Below are 22,982 nucleotides of genomic sequence, written 5' to 3'. Positions count from 1 at the left end.
TTATTTTAAATTTAAAATTTAAAATTTTTATTTTTAGAGATTAAAGCAAAAAATGTGCAAAGTTTAGAAACCTAAATTAACATGCAAAAGTATGCCAAATAGGCGCTGACGTGGTGATTCCGTTAATTTTAACAGATTTTTTAACGATTGGGACCTAATTGTAATAAAATCAAGAGATTAGGGACTTAATTGCAAAAAAAAAAGATGGGGGACCTAAGTGAAAATTGATGAAAAGATTGGGGACTACTAGTATAATTAACCCTTTTAATAATAATAATAATGTGCACATTCATTCACATAAAATATTAAGGTTGGTACATTTGAGTCTGATTGATTGATGCAGCTTGATCGTATAATTTGAATTTTGGAAGAGAAATGTTACCGAATAAATAAATGCGAGCGAGGTACATTTATTTAGATAGTCAAATCGAAACAAATCGTAGTTTCAGATACGCTCCATACTAGAGATGTCAACTGATCGAATTCGAGACGAATTTTCAAAATTCGGACCGAATCCGACTCCAAACCTGAGACCCGAGACTCAAACCGAAACCCGACGGATTTTAAAAATCCATATCCAAATCCGAACCCGACCAAAAATTCGAAACCCGAACCCAAAACAATTATTTTTTTTCCAATATTTCAAAATATATTATGTTAAATCTAAATTTTTAAAATACAAATTCAAATATAACATCAAATTTTTATATATATATTATATATAATACAAAATAAATTCGGGTTTGGGTCGGGTTCGGGTTCGGATCGGGTACCGTCAAAATCCATATCTGAATTAATATTCGTCGGATTTTTATTTTTGATATTCATATCCGAATCCATATCCATTTAGCATCAGATATATCCGTTTCATTCGGATTCAGATTCGGATAAAATTTCGGACATCCATACCTATTAACATCCCTACTCCATACATACATTTTCAGATAAAAAGAATAGAGACCTATTTTGTAATATCGGAATAGTAGAGGGACTATCCATACATTTTTACCTCTCTATCCTCCTATAAATTGCAGTCCCCAAGTCCACACAATTGTGCGGACACAAGAGAAAGAAAGAGTTTTAGAGAGAGAGAGAGAGAGAGAGAGAGAGAGAGAGAAAAAAAAAAAAAAAAAAATGGGGGAGGTTGTGGGAAACAAGAAGGTGGTGCTAAAAAACTACGTTACGGGGATCCCCACGGAGGGGGATATGGGGGTGGTGACGGAGACCGTCCGATTGAAGGCGCCCGAGGGATCGACGGCCATGATCGTCAAGAACCTGTACTTATCCTGCGACCCCTATATGCGGTCGCGGATGACCAAGCACGACGAGCCCTCCTACGTACCCGACTTCGTCCCCGGCCAGGTACCAAAATTTAATTAATTATTTATTTATTTATTTATTTATTTATTTACTTGCTTTAATCCCGGTGCCACGCACGCACCGAATTAGTAGTAATTAATATCAACTAAATATAAATGTAAATTAATTTTAAATTTTATAAATATATATAAATATGCTTAATATTTGTATATGTTTAAATAGAGGTTTTATATAGTTGTTGGTATTTTAAATATAACATCATAAAAATGTTTTAAAAAGATTGTTTTTTAGTGCAATATATTTTAAATTGTTACACGATTTTAGATAAATTGAGTATAAATATATGATAATATATTAAATAACTATTTTAACTTATAAATAAAAAAACTTATCCTTTTACTAAAGGATGCCAACAGACTGGGCAAACATGATTAGAGTATTTAAAATTTATTTAAAATTTTTAAAAAATAAATTTTGTAAATTTTTAAAATCATAATAATAAATTCAGCTGGTTCATGAAATTTAATTTATAGGTAATTTCAAAATGGCCTATAGATGAGGGGTCTCCATGAATTTTACCAATAACAAATTCAGCTGATTTTTCTGGGTCATTTTTTATAGGATTGGATTTTTTGGTAATATGATATAGGGCCGGCAATTCAGTTCAGTGTTTGTGAGCTAGCTCGTGTTCGTCTCGAAATGAGCTCGTGATTGATTGCTCGCTTAATAAACAAGTCGAATATGAGTTAAATATTTCAGCTTGAAATCTTTATAGGCCGAAACACGAATTGGCGTCAGCTCGTTTGTGTTCGACTCGATATAGTTTATATATATATATATATTATAAATTTGAGTAGAGCTACTATGCTATCGGAAGTATAAAGTGGTTGGTGCTTTCGATTTTTTAGCCCTTAAATCAACCATATTGATTATTTCTAACCATTGGATTAATATTATTAACCAATGGGGACCACTCAACCCTAGGGGGACCACTTATCCCTAAGGGGACCGCTATCATCTCAACCGTAGAATCTTTAATCCAATGACTAAAAAATCGGAGGCACCTACTTTATACCTCCGATAGCATAGTAGCTCTACACTATAAATTTTTACTATTTGGATTTTAGACTAAGCCAAATATATAAGGAGACATATATATTGTGAATTTCAATTATTACATTAAGGGCATGTTAGGTTCGCGATTGAAATAGAAATGAAAAATGGAATTTGATTACTTTGGAATAAAAAATGGAATGACGAATCATTCAAAAATGTTTGGTTCATTATTGGAATGAATATCAAAATAGAAACTTAGAATTTTTGAGAGATGATTTTAATTAAGAAATAGGAAAGTAACGAAGAGAGAGGAGGAGGTGTTGATGAAGGAAGATTTTGAATAGTTTGGAATGGACGAATCCGGAATACAAAACCGGATTGGACCATAAATGGATTTGGTCATTCTCATTCCAGAATGGAATGGGATTCGGAATCCGATTCCTATAAAACAAACAACAACAATCGAAATCAATAAATCTCATTCCGATTCCATAGTCTAAAATAGGTGAACTAAACATGCCCCAAGATTGTAATTTTTTTAATTTTCTTTCAACTTTAAGTTTTTGGAGAACAATGCTCGTTTTATTATTTCACACTTAATCAATCCTTTTGATAATGACTACTTATTTTTAGTGTACTCTTGAACTTAATTTTTCCATCAGTGCAGATTTATTTAAATTNTATATATATATATATATATATATATATATATATGCTTAATATTTGTATATGTTTAAATAGAGGTTTTATATAGTTGTTGGTATTTTAAATATAACATCATAAAAATGTTTTAAAGAGATTTTTTTTTAGTGCAATATATTTCAAATTGTTACACGATTTTAGATAAATTGAGTATAAATATATGATAATATATTAAATAACTATTTTAACTTATAAATAAAAAAAATTATCCTTTTACTAAAGGATACCAACAGACTGGGCAAACATGATTAGAGTATTTAAAATTTATTTAAAATTTTTAAAAAATAAATTTTGTAAATTTTTAAAATCATAATAATAAATTCAGCTGGTTCATGAAATTTAATTTATAGGTAATTTCAAAATGGCCTATAGATGAGGGGTCTCCATGAATTTTACCAATAACAAATTCAGCTGATTTTTCTGGGTCATTTTTTATAGGATTGGATTTTTTGGTAATATAATATAGGGCCGGCAATTCAGTTCAGTGTTTGAGCTAGCTCGTGTTCGTCTCGAAATGAGCTCGTGATTGATTGCTCGCTTAATAAACAAGTCGAATACGAGTTAAATATTTCAGCTTGAAATCTTTATAGGCCGAAACACGAATTGGCATCAGCTCGTTTGTGTTCGACTCGATATAGTTTTAATATATATATATATATATATATATAGAGTTGGACTGGGCTACTATTAGTAGCAAAATTCCATTGTTGCTACTAGTTTTTTAGCTTTGGATCAACTCTTTTCATTATTTCTAACCATTGGATTAAATACTATAACCCAGTGGGGACCACTCAACCCTAGGGGGACCACTCAACTCTAACCGACTAATATCATCCCGACCCTACAATTTTTCATCCAAGGGTTAAAAACTTGATAACAAAAAGAGCGTTTTACTATTAATAGTATTCCAACCGAATTCTCTCTCTCTATATATATATATATATAGAATTTGAGTAGAACTACTATGCTATCGGAAACATCAAGTGGTTGGTGCTTTCGATTTTTTAGCCCTTAAATCAACCATATTGATTATTTCTAACTATTGGATTAATATTATTAACCAATAGGGACCACTCAACCCTAGGAGGACCACTTAACCCTAAAGGGACCGCTATCATCCCAACCGTAGAATCTTTGATCCAATGGCTAAAAAATCGGAGGCACCTACTTTATACCTCCGATAGCATAGTAGCTCTACACTATAAATTTTTACTATTTGGATTTTAGACTAACCCAAATATAAGGAGACATATATATTGTGAATTTCAATTATTACATTAAGGGCATGTTTGGTTCGCGATTGAAATAGAAATGAATAATGGAATTGGATTACTTTGGAATAAAAAATGGAATGACGAATCATTTAAAAATGTTTGGTTCATTATTGGAATGAATATCAAAATAGAAACTTAGAATTTTTGAGAGATGATTTTAATTAAGAAATAGAAAAGTAACGAAGAGAGAGGAGGTGTTGATGAAGGAAGATTTTGAATAGTTTGGAATGGACGAATCCGGAATACAAAGCCGGATTGGACCATAAATGGATTTGGTCATTCCTATTCCAGAATGGAATGGGATTCGGAATCCGATTCCCATAAAACAAACAACAACAATCGAAATCAATGAATCTCATTCCGATTCTATAGTCTAAAATAGGTGAACTAAACATGCCCCAAGATTCTAATTTTTTTAATTTTCTTTCAACTCTAAGTTTTTGGAGAACAATGCTCGTTTTCGTCTGTATTATTTCACACTTAATCAATCCTTTTGATAATGACTACTTATTTTTAGTGTACTCTTGAACTTAATTTTTCCATCAGTGCAGATTTATTTAAATTTGTGCACTCAATTTCCCCCTTTTTTCATTTTGCTGGAACAGGTGATAACAGGTTATGGTGTGTTCAAGGTGGTGGACTCTACCCATCCAGAGTTCAAAGCAGGTGATCTTGCCTGGGGCACAACAGGATGGGAGGAGTACAGTGTCATCACAAATTTTGAGGTCCTTTTCAAGATCAATCACCCTGAGATCCCCCTTTCCTATTACACTGGTGTTCTTGGTATGTATTTAATTCAATGTTCTCCAAATTTGTAGCTACTCAACTCAACTAATTCAGTAATTGAAACTTTAGTTCAAGTTTATTGGACTAGTTCAGCAAATGTTGTGGAAAAAGCGTCTGACGTATCTGAAACTTTAGCGCGATTTGAAATCGCCGCATGAGCTTCGAAAAATGACGTAAAATCATTCCAAAGGGAGTTAACGCGACGAAAACAAACTGTTTTTAGATAACAAAAGAGCTGTTACTGTGGAGTTTCAGAATCTCAGTTTTAGCAGTGAATCAATTGTTAGTTTGATTGAAATTTCTGACGAAATTAAGCCTGTCAGAATCTCATTTCCTGTCTGTTGTGTGGCCTTGGCTGCTTAACTTTTGCTGTGTTTCTTTTCAGGCATGCCGGGTTTTACGGCGTATGTCGGGTTTTATGAGATAGGCAAACCGAAGGAAGGCGAGCAAGTCTTCGTATCGGCAGCTGCAGGTGCTGTCGGCCAGCTTGTCGGGCAATTCGCGAAGCTGACGGGCTGCTATGTTGCCGGCAGTGCTGGTTCTGATGAGAAGGTCTGCATTTTAAGTTCATTTCTCTTTGAAACTATGAATACAATGAATCTGTGATATTCCAATAGCCCCGCATCGAATAAAAATAAAAATATGATTGGATATGTAAAAGACCATAAACACTAGTATTAATAACTGGGATTAAATATTTTAGACCGGTAGCTTGTTGGATCGTTATATTTGATATCATAGCCAATTACCAACCGAAAGTATGAGATTAGTCTTGACTGAGGCATAGTCGGAATGATAAGACTAGTGAGACGAGTCTCACATTACCTGATGATCTTTTCGATGTGTGTGTGATTGTGTTGAGGACTTAAAGACGTAAAAAAATATAAGATCCAGATGATGTTATATATAAGATGTAATAGAGCTAAAAACTTTTAACACGTGCTAAGATTAGAGTAGCCTTAGAANCCTTTGAACTTTTATATATATATATATAATTTTTTTCTCCTTGTCTTGATCATTAGTCTGTGCCTTATTATGTGTTTGATTATGTGTTTACAATTGTATTGACACGACTTAGATGTACGTGTACTTAGATAGCGGTGGTAAACTAAAAACGTAACTTCATACGCACCAGATTCTTTAACTAATCTTGTCCTTTATGTTCTCAATTCACTGTGTAATCAGGTGAATCTGTTGAAGAACAAGTTTGGTTTTGATGGTGCCTTCAATTATAAGAAGGAGCAGGACTTGAATGCAGCATTAATAAGGTGCTTAATATGCAAACTTGGTTGGGGTATTTGGTGATAATTTGATGCCTTTTCCTTCGAAAATTTCGATATAAGATACTAAACAAGCTTTGGCTCGCAGAATTTTTTATCCAGAAAACAAAAACAGTAGAGAAAAGCATTTCTCATTAAAAAAAAAAAAAAAACTTTTCTGAGTAACCAAACGCCTCGCAAACCCCGCGCGCGAATGTAATGTTGCATATCATTCCCGCGCCTTCTTATTCAAACATATCCATCTTTTGGATAACATCTTTCTCCTTTCCTTTCGATGTTTCCGCCGCTAGGTGCTTTCCTCGCGGCATCGACATATACTTTGAGAACGTGGGCGGGCCGATGCTCGACGCCGTGCTCCTCAACATGAGGAACCACGGCCGGATTGCGGCATGCGGAATGATCTCGCAGTACAACCGCGAAAAGCACGAGGGCGTGCACAACCTGTTCTGCGTGGTGCCGAAGCGGCTGCGAATCGAAGGGTTCGTGGTGTTCGACTACTACGCGAGCAGCTACCAGAAGTTCGAGGACATGATGGTGCAGCATCTGAAGGAAGGGCGGATCACTTACGTCGAGGATGTGGCTGAAGGGCTCGAGAGGGCGCCCGCGGCGCTGACCGGCCTCTTCGAGGGCCGGAATGTCGGGAAGCAGTTGGTCGCCGTCGCGAAGGAGTGAAAACTCTTCTTCCTTTTTCTGTGCTGTGTGTGGCTCATGCTTTGTGCTCACAAGTTGGTGTAGGAAATGTGTTTTGTTGAGGTTTGTGTTGGTGTTCTGTTCCCTGATTCATGAGGTGTGAAATAAGAGGAGAAAAAAAGTATCTGGGTTTTGTGAAGGTGTTTTTGATGCTGTTAACAAAACTGCTGCTGCTTTTTTTTTTGGTACCCCCAGTTGAGACACATAACTGGATTTGAATGAATTGGATAGATTAAGATGTCGCAAAAGTGCGAGAATTTATCGTCGCTAAACCCTCCTCCTCGATCTTCTTAAACAGTTTCAGTTTTTCGATTACGAAAAGCAACAAACTACTTATACAACAGCACTTAAAAAAGAAACATCAGCATGTTGATGATAAGAGTTTTTTTAAGGGAAAAATATACCAAACAAAGCTACAAACTATTCCCAAATTAATGGCTAGTTTAGTATGGCAAATGAGGGAAGATAAAAAAAATCCAATAGATCGAAAAAAATTACAAACTGTGTCACATTACCACTAGATTCTTTACATCATAATTTTTCAGGGTTGAATAAATGCTAGTAAGTTATTTTTATGCACAAATTATGAATTTGACTTATTTATTGAACAGGAAATCACAACAATTACAGGGCGAACATAATCTTATTGAAGCAAGAACTTATTACTAAATTTAGTACTTGCGCATGTCGTAGAGACAAGTCCGTTCGAAACGACAAACAGGGGGAGAAAAAAGGAAAAGAAACCTACTCGAAATTGAAAAGAGGAGGGAAAAGAAAGAGGAACAATAAGCAAACATGCATCTAATGTCTTCATACTTAGCTTATTCTTTATAAGATTACAACGGGAGAGAATACCCGCGGAGATACTTAGAATCAACCCCTGACTCACGAATAAGCGCAACCCGACCAGTTCTTGCAACCTGCGAAAGCAGAAATATGCGGTAAACTAATTGTCTGAAGCGGTAAACAAAATTACAAGGAAAAAAGTGCAATTGAAACTCTGGGTCTACAGAACATGGAAAAATCTATTTGCAGCAACCCTTTGATACGAAAAGCATACATCAGCAGTTTTGTAATGGAAAGAGTTAGCATTAGCAGGCGATATATATTGCCCCGATTATTATATCCTTATAATGAACTGTTTTATCGGTATTAAAAAATCGAAAGGAAAAAAAGCAAAGATCCAAATATTGCGAGTCCAGAAACAAACCTCGCAGATGCCATAAGGCTCCAACAACCTTTGTAACGCAACCATCTTGTCCAAATCTCCAGTAAGCTGCATGTAATTAGCCGGACCTTAATTAAATGGAATTTGAATAATTTTCAATAGTAATAGAAGCTAGTAGCTGTGCTTAATAAGTAATTGGTAGGAATTTCCCATCACTAAACATGGGAAAATCCAGCTGATGATTCAATGTGATGTCCAGAAGGTGTACATGCGAAATGGGCTAGCCAGATAGAGATATTGGCTTTTCTATTTATTTCTTGTCACATTTCTAGCTCTTAAGTTATTTATTAGTAAGTGCATAGTAGAAGAATTGGCTCAACTTCAATGATGATATATATTGGCTTGGCATGATTCTTTAAACAACACACACATCAAATTAGATACCTCCTACACCAGCTATGATTGTAACAACTGAGGCACTTCGACATGAAGAAAAGACGAATCAAATGAACAGATAATTCCCAAAAATATGGAACATCTTAATCTGAAATTTGTACAAAAGATAATACCTGAAGAGTAATTGTGTGATCAGATACATCAACAGCTTTGGCACGGAAGATGTCAGCAATGTCTAGGATGTCTCTCCGAGCAGCAGTGTTTACGGCAACTTTAATAAGCATCAATTCTCTCTCAGCAAAAGGCAAGTGCGTTATATCCTGGACCTGGGAGGGTGAATACAACTTGCTTTCAGATTAGTATATTTCCTAATAAAATATTTAAACTGCTTGGCCCAGCTGAAGCTTCTGCAAAAGTGAGTAGAGTTGTTTGAAGAAGTACCAGCAGCTTTTTGCATTGCAGCAAAATAGCCAGAAAATTTTGTTGGTAACAATGTACAGACCTTACCTGAACTATAGTGCATTTTGTAAGGGGTACCTGAATTTTCAAATATTTGATTTTACTACCTAACATTATAGCTATTTTGATTTAAGTACCTCGCCATCAAAACTTAACAGTTTTCTGATGGAATTTACTATAACATTAACAAAGTTCACCGGATTTTTTTTATTTTGAAATTAAAGTGACTGTATGATTAGTTAAGGTATTTGTACATTGTTTTTACTTTTTTATTTCCCAAAGGCCTAGGCACCTAGCTAATGCTTTTGGGAGCAAAAAGTCATTCCATTAGTTTGGTTGGATTTGAATTGCATGAATTTTCCAAGTATGATTCACCTCATAAACATCAATAAGCTTGTAGAGCTGTTGTACCAACTTGCCGATAGATTCATCAGTTCCAGGAACGACTGTCATAATACGAGAGATACCTTCCTTTTCTGCTGGACCAACAGCAAGACTCTGAAAACAATGATGAAGCTCTAAGCAATTAGTGCAAGCATTAGCAATTAGTACAAGCAATTATACCCACAAAAGAAAGACAAATAACTTTTTGAGAAGAAGAGACCTGAATATTGTAGCCCCTGCGAGCAAATACTCCTGTTACAATGTTGAGGACGCCAGGGGAATCATTTACAAGGATGGATAGAGTGTGCGAGCGAAGGCCAGTCGACTAGACCAACAAAAATTGGTTGTTAGATGTAAGCATTTATATACTCTCTGTTACAATGACAAGAGAGAAGGATCTACAACCAAACATCTAAAAAAACTGTACGAAGATCAATTAAAAACTCGACCAAAATCTTTATTGCACCAGACTTTTAGAACTACAAAAGAAAAGAGAAAACTCCAGCTCTTTAGTTTAATAAAACAAGGTTAGTTTGATCTTTGCTCCTCAGCACCAACTTTTCTCGAATCATTTAAATATTGCCTTACAGCAAGGTTTGCCGAAAATACTTCTAGATCTTTTAAATCAATAGGTTTTAGATATCAAATCAGAGATTGCACTTACATCTTCATCATCAAGAACGCCCCAGTGTGCATCAAGAACTTGACTTACAGTGAAGTTCTCGTATCGCTCCACAGGATAAACATCGCCCTTGACACAATCAAAACTTATTAGAATCTCATTCAGCATATACAAATAGAAGCATGATACTCGAGCATTTACAAGTCAGAAAAATTACATGCTGTAGAACTTTATCATCATTTAAAGCTCAAAAAAAAGGTGTATACATACTCCAGATGATTGCTCCAAAGTGCTATTTAGTGTTCTATCTGCAGAGCTAAGAAGGGAACTTGTAGCCATCGTACCCTCAAGATCAGGGTAAGAAGCTGCAGAAAACCTCCAGAAGGGAGCAGTTTCTCCCATCTTCTCACGCCGCAGAGCAATCTGCAAAAAAAGTAACAAATTCTGAATCTATTATCCAGGGTCAGATTGTATGGATTAATTCTGATATAGTATATTTTGTTTATCTACATAATTTCCTCAGAATTTTTCTTTCTTTTTTTTTTTTTGGTTTCATAATATCATTCACATTATTACCTTGCCGGTCCTAGCAATTTCTTTTATCCCAAATTTGCTGAGATTCCTCTGAACCGCCACCATTTTCCCGGGATCTCCAGTTACCTTCATCATCGCAACGAAGTCAGAAATTTTAGTTTGCTGGAATAAAGAAGTGATGAAATTTCTCATGAGCAGAAGAATCCATAAATTTTACCTCAATGGTCAGTGAGTGCTCCGAAATGTCTACAACTTTTGCTCTGAAAATATCAACCAAACCCATAACCTGCAAATAGCAGTAAAGAAAGATGAAAAACAGGTATCTACCTTAGATAATTGAACTATCAAATCAGCTTTTGTACTACCTAATCAGCTTTTACACTACTATGGATGCTAGAAACCCTGAACTTCTGTAAAAAGAGTGCATCTCAGTGCCACCAACCAGCTTTGACTTAAAAATATTGAAGAGAACCTCATAAATGCTCAGAAAATAGTTCTAAAATGATACACAATAAGAAAACTGAACTTATTGTGATCCTCTTTTCCCAGTTTCATATCCAGTATTATCAAAGAATAATGGACCGGTATGATATCATAGCTTTCATTCAAACGCTTAATCAAACGGCTAAGATATTATGTTATCATAAATAATAATGTCCACTAAACCTTTGCTGCTGAAAAAAAATTGCATTCCACAAAATACTTACTGATAGCGATACATTTGAACTGCTGAGAAACAAAGAGGCAGCAAAGAGTGCACTCGTGTTTTACCTCAGGGCGCCTATCTGGCTCCACATTAAGCTTTATAAGCATCAGCTCTCGTTCAACTTGTGGCTCCTTTGATAGATCCTCAACCTGATAATTGTAAAACAATTAAGAAATGATACATACGAGTATCAGTTGGAACGAGGAAATGATGAATATGAAGCTGACTGATTTTCATTACAGTCAGTTGTACAATAAGAAAAACATAAAGATGCCAAAAAATAGTATAAGTATGCTATTCTATAACAGTGTTGAGAATCAAACTTGACGTTACAGAAGCTTTATCAGAATGTTAATCAAACTTCCATCTCTTTCAAAGAAAAATTCTGAGGAAGTAACTAGATTTTTTTTCTTTTTCCCTAAACTTATGTATAAACCAGATGATTAAATATCCAAATAGAGGATTTCTAAAGTTAGTCATGTTCTGATATGCCGGACCTCTTGAATACCAGAAAATAAGTCATATTCTGCACCATTTCTCAAAAATGAATTGCATGATATTCTCATGTTCCCGCTATTTGACATTTAATAGTAGATGGCAACTGACCTTCAAAACATTTACAAGTTTATTAAGCTGCTCAACGACTTGTTGCAATACTTTATCCGTCCCCGAAACAACGATGGTGAACAATGCCTTGTCCTTATTCAACCCAACAGCAAGCGACTCTATGTTGTACCCTCTTCTTGCAAAAACTCCAGCAATACGATTTATCATCCCACTCTCATCCCCAACGAAAACCGATATTGTGTGGCGTCTTATCCTACATTTGTAAAATAAGAGAAGGAAATTGTCACGCCAATGTTTAGCATCATCAGCAGTCGTGCAATGGCAAGAAAATTTAAAAAGTAATATTGAAATTTGAAAAGGCACACAATATTTCAAATGAACAAAGTTGAACGAAGCAATCAACACGACAAACATTACAACACGTCTGTTTGATCGGGCTTCTACTCCAAAAGGAGTAGCCAAGCATTCGGGAACAAAAAGTCGGGAACTTTTGCAACACCAAGAGGCTCAAATGAGCTTTTGGGCCCCAGAAGTATGACCTCAATTTACAGCTTCTGCTTTTGATAAAAAATTTACACGTCGTGGCACAGTGTTGTACCAAGCACTTGCTGGCACAACACGGCATGATATATGCCGTTGATAAAAAAAATATCTGAGTGCTGACACATGATGACACGGAATAATTATTTTCTTCGGCACCAATATATTCTAATTGCTTCTTATATATTCTTTATCAAACTTTCAAACTTTATTGATGTGATTATTTGCTACATTCAAAAAAAAGATGGTTTTAAGCTATGCCATCAATATGGAGATAGCACCGTACCGACATCTTGTTGGTACGGTGGACATGGCCTGTGACTATGGGCATTTAAATCCTCATAGAGGAAAGTTATTGGAACATTTTAATGAAAAAAGTAACCGATCTACCCAAACAAAACATCGCAAAAAAAAACTCCAACAGAACCAAATGGGTACCATAAAAATCTATCAGATCACCTTCTCCTACCACACACCTTGCTGGTTTTCTATGTATTGTGTTATTCAAACAATACACTCGGACACTTGTGTGTGTGTGACAATACACAACCTATGTTCACCACGTGTTTGATTAAATGCCTCATACTGTAGCAAAAATTTTAAACAAAATCCGCAAGAAAGTACTTAAATCTACATCAATTTCACACCTAAAAAATCAACTACAGAAACAACAATTCCCATCCGCATTGCTGCGCACACTCCCCTTAACGATCCAATGCGCCAAAACGCACAAATACCAAAACCACATTACGCGAAACACAGGATAAAATCGTAAACGGAAGATCCCTTACGGATTCCGCGCCCTGGGCGGAGCCGGATCGCCGACGGAGAACGCCGCCGCCGCCGCCGCCGCCGCGGCGGAGGCGTCGCCGGGGCGCGGCTTCTCGGCGCCGCACGCGACGACCTCGCCGCCGCGGCGCCGCGGCCTCGAGGAGAGCGCGGCGCGGGAGAGGTCGACGGTCCTGGAGAGGCCGAGGCCGGGGCCAAAGAAGCTCGGGTCGCGGTGGGATTGGGAGCGGAGGTAGGGCTTCGTGGAGGAGAAGCAGGGGGAGGAGGAGGAGGAGGAGAAGCGAGCGGGAGCTGCCGCCATTGGCGCAGAGCTTGGGAGCTCCACAGGTGGAGGGAAAGGGATAAGTAGGGTTTTGTTTCAGGCGAAATTACGTATTTGCCCTCAGTAAGTGAAATAACTTGTTTTTCTTAAGAAGAAATGTCGGTTGTTAAAATAAAAAAAATAAAAAAAGTGTGAGAAACTCTTTTTTCAAATACATATAAAAAAANGTCCTTAGCCCTAATTATCCAATACATAAGAAGCAATTTGTTTGAGTGAATATGATCATATTCTAACTTTTTAAAGATAAGATAAAAAACACTATCTTGTCAAATTATAAGCGACACTACTTTTTAAGAACTAAAAGTCAATCTCCTAATTTTCAACCAAGTGAAAAACATATATATATATATATATATATATAGCGAGTCTGGTATTCTTCTTGAAACACAGAACGCTCCGTGCTTCCAAGTCGTTTTCAATATTGAGACTTTCGAATCGACAATCAGAATCGACAATCAGCTTCGTTAGACTTGATCTAGAGTATTTTAAGTATCTAAAAAATAAATTTTGTGATTTTTTATATCATTTGCCTAGTGATCGAAGTGGCTCAAAATCAACAGTTGAAAATAAAAATCTTACAAAATAGAATGATATGACATTAAAATTTTAGATCAAAAATATTGATCTCATTTTATATAGTATAAAAAATTTTCTATCAAAATTTCACATGATTTGAATATTTTTACACCGTTAAACTTGCAAACGGCTCACCACGGCCATTAAAATTATTGATTTTAAGCCCCTTCGATTAATAGGCAAATGATATCGAAAAATCACAAATTTTATTTTCTAGATATTTCAAAATACTCTAAATCAAGTTTAACAGAAATCGATCGTCAATTCAAAAGTCCCAATAGTGAAAACGACTTAGATGCACAAAAAGTTCTGCATACAAACCTCAATCGTAATATATATATATATATATATATATATATATATATATATATATATATATATATATATATATATGTATATGAAAAAAATTGCAGTTTTAGTTTAAATAATTTAATCACTATTTTTTGACAAAACTTTTAAAAAATTAAAAAATTATTTCTTAAAAAAATCGAAGAGAAGAAAAATATTTTTTTAGTCAAAAAATTATTTCTTGAAATTTTTTGAACAACAAACACTAAAAAACTACCAAATTTACTACAAAAGTTAATATGTGATTCGTACTATTTGATTAAAAATATTTTTTATTGATAAGTATAAATCAAATCAATAATTTGCAGTCATAATTGAAATTTATTTGAAATTATAAATCAATATCAATATTTATATATCATATCTTAGTCAAATCACCATTAATATAATAATAACAAGATGTATGATATGATAATTTATTTGTTAAATTAAAATTAGTTTATATCTACATAGTGCATGATATAAGCTATTTATTATCATAAACACCAGAAATAATTAGGTATGAATCATAAAATTAAAGTAAAATTAAATTAACTATGTGTTATATAGAATGTATTTACCAAAATAATTCACATGAGAGGGTTTTGGAGTCATATATGATTTGTAATAACATTTAAATTTAAAATACATTCAATATAAATTGTATTATTTGTTATGGATACTCAAAATCTAAAATTATCGCACTTCATGATCAGCGGCCAAAGTACCAACGACACTAGATAACAATGGCCTCAACATGTAGTTTATTTTTCTTTTTATTCTAACAAGCCCATGGATCTTTAACATCCGATAGCGAAGCCATTTGTTTCTCTCGAACAAAATTGAAAATTAAATCACCCTTTTTAATAAAAGCAGATAAAAGATCAAACATTCGAAAGCTGATCAGTAAATGCATTATATATCAACCAGCTGTACTAGACAGTGGTGGCGAGAAGTCGAGGGTTAGAAGCGTCTTTTCATGGTGGTTTTTTGCTTTGGGGGATGTGACAAAAACAGGGATTAGTAATGGAACCCACACACATATCACACTTTAGATGCACATGAGAGTGTTTACTTATTTTTGGGAAAACAATTTAACTACGCAATGGCTCTTCTTTAAAAAAGCATTACTCACGTTTTATACTGCTCTCCAAGTGGTGACTTATGTGTTTGTTTTCTCCACTACTACAAGAAATATTTTGGCTTTTGTAAAGTTTTAGAAAATTTTTAATTTGTTTTCAGTGTATTTTAATTTTGCTATTCTGTTACTTAAAGCAAAAAAATCTTATTTTACTTTACAGATCTGTGGTTAAGTGAGGTATAGAAGTACTATTAACTTCTAAACTATAGTGGCAGTAAATTTAGTTTATGAAATATCTCAATTTCAATTCGTAGATCGTGATAAAATATAATCAAACCAAATCACTCGTTCCAACAGATCAAATGCAAGATCACAAGATGAAAATTATACTAGTTTTCACAACCTAAATGTCGAATCCTCTAAAAAAAGAGTAAATTTTAGAAATATTAGTGATAGAGAGAAAAATCTATTTTGCAGAAAAAGAGGCAGAGCGAAAGAAATATTGGGGTTTGTAATTGCACGTAGTGCAGGGTTATTTTCCAATCAACTAAGGAAACCACCATTTAATGAGTCGGATCGGATTTGCCCATCATGAGTGATCCGAAACTCGATTAAAAAATCAACATATAGAATAGTAAATGATATTATGACAATGTGTAGCATTTTACTAGCCTATAATTTACACTTGGGCATCATATAGTTTTTTTTTTTTTTTTTTTTTTTTTTNTTTTTTTTTTTTTTTTTTTTTTTTTTAATGCATCTTTTTACTACTCTTGTAACAATATATTCTTATGGTGAAATAAAAGAATAAACTATATTTTACTACAATAACTACAGGGTAAATTTTGATTAATTTTTTGTTGTTTAGCGCATTTTCACTTTAAGGGGTATCAAATCCATTGAAAAAAGTTGAGCAACCTTTCAATTGTTTCTTAAAAAATAAAAAATATTATCTGTTATTCATTGCTTTAGAATTAAAATAATTAATGTAAGATGAATTTACTTTGTTTCTATCAAAAATAATATTATAAATATACCTGCTCATATATACTACATATTTTTTGTTGCCCAAAATGTCGATTTATTAGAAAACGTGCCCAGAAATACGTAATAGCACTCGTACTAGTATGCATGATAGATACGAAAGGCATATACAGATGCGAGAATTTAACTCATTAAATACTAAAGTTAGGGATTGAACCGTGAGGAGATTTAGAATTAGCTCAGATATCATGTTGTACAAAAGATCGATCTATTAGGAAACAAACCAATAAATACATAGTAACAGTTTCATCATAATATTTTATTGTTAAACGGAAAGGAAAATTTATTTTTTTTTTACAAAAAATAAAAATTAATAGTAATAGTTTCATCATAATTTTTTTGTAGTACAACTATCTAACTAGTGCTTTTTTAACTTCTCCGTTGCTACAAGAAACAGTTTGCGTGCTTCAACTTTTTCGAGCCTCAAATTTCAAGGCTCGGCCCGGCCCGACCCGGCCCGATTATGACCCAGAAATTTTTTATTTTATTTTTTTAAAATTGAGATTTTATCACGATAATTATTTTTGACAAAATTCTAACGGAAAAAACTCCGGTGAGAAACTCCCCTCCCCTCTAGGGTTTAATTTTTTTCAGATTTTAACATTAAAAAACATCGAACGCATTTTTTGATGTAGATAAAATTAATACATGACAGCAGATCGAGAGCTTTCCAATGAGATATCGTTGGAACTGCCCACTGAATTTTTATTCAATTCTAACCCCCACGGATAGTTGGGATCACGAGCCACCTAATGTTATAGGGCGAAAAAGAGTTGGACGAAAGAACATGAAAAATATGCTTTTCTGTATTTCAGTTGGATCATCAAAATTATATTTTATCACACTTTTATCCTCGCATGTAATGTATTTCAGCTGTAATCCAAAATGAACTCTTACTAAATTTAACTTAAATTTAACTATTAAGTATCCAAACTAATTAACCTATAAATTAACCTCAAACTCCAAACATCGATTCACCTGCAATAAAATTAACAAAATTTGATCCAAATTTTTCCTAAAAAACCAAAAAGGAAAACTCGATCCATTGTATGAAATCTAATCGGTTTATTATGCAAGTTAATTGGATTGTGTTCTTCTGCAGTTTTGCTTCTTTTTTCAGCAACACCCGTCTCAATCATATAATGTTTGGTAATCGTACGTATTAGAATTTAGCTACTATTATAAATATACTCTTTATACCATTGATTTGGCGCGGCAGATGAGAGGGAGTGTGGGTGTATTTTTAGGATTAGGATTTTATAAGAGAAATGTATTTTGTACATCACTTTGATTATAATGAAAGTTTCGGCTCCGTCTTCGCCTGTGGGCCGTGGATGCAGGCCAGTGGCTGAATCACGTAAATATTGTATGCTCTTTTTTTTTTCTCTTTCTCGATTATCTTTTGATATTTTCGCACCTAATGAACTAAATCTTTTTCACTTTTGTCGTAACATAATAACATGAGAAAAAATAACTTTTTTTTATTTACTCAAACAATATTTCATCCAACAACAGATTAAAAATATATATTATATATAGAGAGAGAGAGAGAGTCCAGCTGCTATACTATCGGTAGCACGGGGCCTCCCGTGCTATCAAGTTGTTTTCGATGATGCGGCTTCCAAATCGACGATCTGCTCCGTTAGACTTGATCTATAGTATTAAAAGTATTTGAAAACTAATTCATAATTTGTCGACATCATTTGACTAGTAATCAAAAGATTTCAAAATTGACCATTTTATTGACCGATGTGGCGTGTTTGTGAGTTTAACGATGTAAAACAAACCAACCGATGAAAATTTTATAGAAAATTCTTTTCACTATTTAGAATAAGATCAGTATATCTGATCTTGAATTTAAATCTTTTATCATCATTTTTTATCGATGATTATAGTACGTACGTATCATTAGGCTGTTCACCGATACATTGCTCTTGGTTAGTATTCAAAAGGTAATGATAAATCTTTACGATAGTATAGGCTATACTAGATGAGTAATTACTTACAAAGCTGCGGAACTTGATATGTATATAAGTGTACTTATACATGTTTGAAGTTGAGTATACAGTTTTCTCTGTATCTTCTTTAAGTTGGTAAAGCACTTCCAGTCTGGGTGGCTATTTGCTGCGGAAAACAGCTCAAGTACATCGATTCGCTAGGCCCATAAGGTCGAAGAGTCTAACTGTGAAGTGAAGGTCATTTCCGAGGGTTACAAGTAGAATTTTGGCTGAATTTACACAGGACTTTACGTAGTGTTAACCCAGAATTCGGGCGACGCTTAATTGTTATTTTTGGCATAACTTTAATGCTGATGTTCAGATTAAAGCCGTTAAGGAGTTAATATGATTTAACACCGAATTAAGGGACAAACCACAAGTCAAATTATGGAGTTCAAATCGGAGATTTCCGAGAAACTACAGTTGGTTTCTACTAGGTTTCCAGCCAACGCGAGAGCAACGCTTGTTGTGGTTTTGCTGTAGTTATTTGAATATATGTTCGATGATATCAGCGTAGGAACACTTTAATCCAAAGATGGACTTTAAGGTCGAATGGAGTCCAATCTTGTGGAAGTTTTGGTCAGGGATTCCAGTGGTTTATTTGAGTTAAATGAAGCCTTTGGACGACGCTTCTGTAGTAAGGTTTGTCATAGTTAAATGGGTTAAGCTGAAGTATATTAGGGCTTTATCTCAGTATTGAGTGATCAATAGAAATAGTTCGAAATTTCCTTGAAAAGGGACTTGCTTTCCGTATATTTAGTGTCGGTTTAGTGGAAAAAGATGACGACTTTAAGAGAAAATTAAGTCGATCCTCGTTTTCTTAGTTTTGCTAAGTTTTAGGCTATGATTTAGACTTTGATCTCTCTAAAATTCGGTATATGGAAAGCTGTCGACTTTAAGTCGAAGAGATTATTATATGAGTGCTTTTTGAGTCACTTTGTGGTGGAGGGGTGCAAGGTTCTCGAAGGAAGTTCAGAGGTCCAGTCGTTTGTAGTTCGCCTTGCGCTTTAGCTGCGCTTAGCCGCTGAAAGAGCATCTCTCTCTTTTTGGGATCTCTCTCTTTCTCCCTCTTCCACCCTCTTCGAAAAAGTCTTGAGGTCGTACAAATAGACTTGTAGTCCCCAGCTCGTCCCTCGAACATCTATTCGAATCCATCACTTTACTGGTTTAAGAGGGACGACGGTGCGTCAACGACGGTGACGACGAACGACATGGCCATGTCGTAACTACAACATGGCCATGTGTTACGTTTTTAAGCTCTCTTTCGGTGTCGTTACGTGAAAGAACGAAAATCGGTAGGTTAGTGAGAGATTGAATTAGTCTTTGAATAGGTTTGGGAAATCTTATACATCCCGTCAAAGTAAATGGTAAAGGGTGGAAGCTTGAAGCATTAACTGGTTAAAGTCTCGTAACGTTATCCTATTACGTGAACGTTACGTGAAAAGGTGAAGGTCTATAGACGAACGAGGTCATTAAACGATTTCGGAGAGTTGTTAGGATGTTTTCAACATCTTCTCAAGGTTAGTGATAAGGTTGGGAGTTTAAGTGTCAAACGGCTTCAAGTCACATAATGTGGATTGAGATATATATATATATATCTCGATCCGACCATATGATAGCCATCGTGCCTCCGGAGGCACGATGGTTCAACAAAAGTTACTACGTCGAAGGTTTAGCTGCTAGCCGAAGAAATCTGAACTAGATGTGATAATTTTCGTAAACTTTTGATTTAAAGTATTAAAAAGCTATAGTAAATGGATAGTTTGTTTATCAGATTTTAACTTGCCGACTTTTATTTTTAGAGNCTTTTTTTCCACTATTTTTTTTTTCTTTTAAATTTTTGTGTATTTATGTGAACTATGGACATTTTTTTATTTACTATTTGACTCTTCAAAAATTTAATTTTTTTACTTTAATGAATTTATAGTTATGAAAATTACGTTAGTAAAATAACTCAATATGTAAAGATAAATAACTGTGTTATAAATATAAAAATATAAAAATACTATTATTTGCAAGCTTAAGATATTTATTAATCTATTAATAGTTGTTTTATATTTTTAATACGATACATTTAAATTTAAAGTTAAAGTATCGTTAACTGGCTTAAATGAAACAAATTGAAAAATTATATAGTAAAATTAAAATTTTCAAAAATTAGATAGTCGATTTAAAATAGTCCATAACTCAGATAAGCTCTTTTTTTGAATTACTTATTTTAATTGACTCTTAGAAAATAAAAAAAAATTTTTTGAAGATTTCAATTTGTCCAAGTGTAGTTTAGGGTACTTCAACTTTATTATTATGTGGTATAAAAAGTTTTACTTTAATATTCTACAAAGTTTTTTTATATCACTGTAATAATCTGTTGCTAAATGGAATATCAAAATATTATAATTTACCAACACACAGTTAATATAAAAATAAATTTATATACTTTATAAATCACATAATAATAAAATATAACAATAACCAAATACAGATTTTTTAAATTTGTATCACTTTAGCCATCTTATTTTAAGATAAAATCAAAGGGTTCTAATTAAAGTTTGCATTTTTTTTTTCTAACAAAAAAATTACTCACCCCAAAAATTATATTATATATACTATTCTAAAAGCCGGAGAGTCCAGTTTTTTATTTTTGAAATATAAAAACATACAGAATTTATCTAAATAATATTAAACCATTTTAATTTGACTACTCAAATTTTCAAAATTTTATTTTTATTATTTAATTTTTCAATTTATTCTATATTTAAATCAAATAAAATTAGATTAAATATATCTAATATTGCATATAATCTAATTAAATTAAAATACTGAGTTAGTTAAATATTATGTAACTTTTAATTTCTTAAAAAAATAATAAAAATACTTTTTAGAAAAATTTCCCACGTGTGGACTTTTCTATTTCCCACCTCGCTGTCCGAAGAGAAAAGGCCACGTGGACGGTCCAGATCCAATCTGATCAAACTCTTGCCTCGGCTCACCCTCGCGGAGCCGCGACTCCGCCTCCGTTCCCGTTACTTCCTCCCCAAGACGGAGAAATCATTCCCTGCACCGGGTGTATCCGAACATATCATGCACCATCTCTGTAATATTATTTTTGCCCTTTTATAGGATTTTAGCATATTTTTTTACTTTGGGGAACTGTGATTCTAAAAAAATTATACTTAACAATTCTATAATAATTAAACAGAATTAAACTGAATGATAAAGAAACGTTATATTATATGATGATGCATGTTAATTATATTATTCTATAATCCCCAAAAACTATCACCTTATTATATTATTTAACTCTATATAGCAATAGGTAGTACTGTTAACGAGCAAAACACGAGTGAGTTGGGATCGGTTCACTTCTTTATTAAACGAGCCGAATATGAGCTGGCTTGTTATTAAAAAATTAGCTCATATTTAGTTTGTTTATTAACGAGCGAAACACAAGTTGGCTCATGAACAACAAATTTGATTGTTAGCCATGTGCCTGTTTTTGTATGAAAAAGTTAAAATAAAATTAAAAAAATTGAATTTCCATCTAATAATTAATATTTACAAAAAATAGGTTTGTTTATATTTAGGTTATATATATTCAAGTTAAATCAAACTAAACACGAATGAGTTGATCTCAACTCGTGTTCAGTTCGTTAAGATTTCAAGTTGAAAACTTTAGCTCATATTCGGCTCGTTTATTAAACAAACGATCGATTTCGAACACATTTCAAACCGAAGGCAAGTTGAATTGGCTCACGAACAGTGAGTTGAATTGCCAACGCTAGCAATAGAAAAAAAAAATAAAGCTACATAATAGTGAACTGTAACCTTTTGAACTATACTATTAAGGCGCTTTGGCTCTGTAATTAACGTTTTATGTTAAAAATGACTTTTTGTAGGACTAAATATTAGACAAAAATTATTTTTCAACTGTAATTTTTTTTTTATTATTTTTCTTTTCTATACGACTATATCGTTACTCAGAATGAAATAAAATATATTATTTTAGAAAGTAAAATCATGAACAAATTTTATTTGTGACTTATCGAAAGCGAATATATATATGTTCTAAAACCCAAAGTAAAAGTGCATTGAATCATTTATTTTCTGATTTTGAGACATCTTTTAATTAGGGTTTCAAACGTGCCGTGCACGGTGCACCGGGTGCATGGAATATACTCCGCTCCAAAGACTCCATCGCGAGCTTGCACTTGCAATTCCATTTCCTCCTCCGCTCTCTCTCTCTCTATCTCTACATTTTCTCTCTCTATATATATACGTATTCGCCATTACTAATCGCTCCCCTTCCCTTTTCCATTTCTCCTCTCTCTCTCTCTCTCTCTCTCTCTCTCTCCTCCTAAAACC

The 22,982-nt window shown here is 33.8% G+C and overlaps 2 protein-coding genes across 2 annotated transcripts; one reads left to right on the top strand and one right to left on the bottom strand.

Moving 5' to 3' along the window:
- On the top strand, positions 1,067-7,349 carry LOC109726300 (2-alkenal reductase (NADP(+)-dependent)-like). Its single transcript, XM_020255821.1, has 5 exons — positions 1,067-1,362; positions 4,958-5,135; positions 5,524-5,690; positions 6,324-6,406; positions 6,709-7,349. Exons 1-5 carry the CDS (start codon positions 1,135-1,137, stop codon positions 7,088-7,090), a joined length of 1,038 nt encoding a protein of 345 aa, XP_020111410.1. The 5' UTR covers positions 1,067-1,134; the 3' UTR covers positions 7,091-7,349.
- LOC109726299 (acetolactate synthase small subunit 2, chloroplastic-like) lies at positions 7,692-13,589 on the bottom strand. Its single transcript, XM_020255820.1, has 12 exons — positions 13,276-13,589; positions 11,984-12,197; positions 11,443-11,526; positions 10,889-10,957; positions 10,714-10,797; positions 10,408-10,560; positions 10,180-10,266; positions 9,736-9,840; positions 9,507-9,629; positions 8,846-8,998; positions 8,319-8,384; positions 7,692-8,028 (listed from the first exon to the last, which is right to left on the bottom strand). The coding sequence occupies exons 1-12, from the start codon at positions 13,572-13,574 to the stop codon at positions 7,945-7,947; spliced, it is 1,521 nt and encodes a 506-aa protein (XP_020111409.1). The 5' UTR covers positions 13,575-13,589; the 3' UTR covers positions 7,692-7,944.

The sequence above is a fragment of the Ananas comosus genome, linkage group 21 (genome assembly GCF_001540865.1).
Source record: "Ananas comosus cultivar F153 linkage group 21, ASM154086v1, whole genome shotgun sequence".
Classification (NCBI taxonomy): Eukaryota; Viridiplantae; Streptophyta; class Magnoliopsida; order Poales; family Bromeliaceae; genus Ananas; species Ananas comosus.
Note: the sequence above shows the minus strand (reverse complement) of the source record. Positions and strands in the feature narration are given on the sequence as shown.

Bases quoted from the DNA above. Each gene is read 5' to 3' on its own strand.
- LOC109726300 (XM_020255821.1), top strand. From the start codon at position 1,135: ATGGGGGAGGTTGTGGGAAACAAGAAGGTGGTGCTAAAAAACTACGTT. The intron at 1,363-4,957 runs GTACCAAAATTT...TTGCTGGAACAG, and splicing joins CCGACTTCGTCCCCGGCCAG to GTGATAACAGGTTATGGTGT. The intron at 5,691-6,323 runs GTCTGCATTTTA...CTGTGTAATCAG, and splicing joins GTGCTGGTTCTGATGAGAAG to GTGAATCTGTTGAAGAACAA.
- LOC109726299 (XM_020255820.1), bottom strand. From the start codon at position 13,574: ATGGCGGCAGCTCCCGCTCGCTTCTCCTCCTCCTCCTCCTCCCCCTGC. The intron at 10,958-11,442 runs GTAAAACACGAG...TGCTATTTGCAG, and splicing joins AGCCAGATAGGCGCCCTGAG to GTTATGGGTTTGGTTGATAT. The intron at 10,267-10,407 runs GTATGTATACAC...GATTGTGTCAAG, and splicing joins CTTTGGAGCAATCATCTGGA to GGCGATGTTTATCCTGTGGA.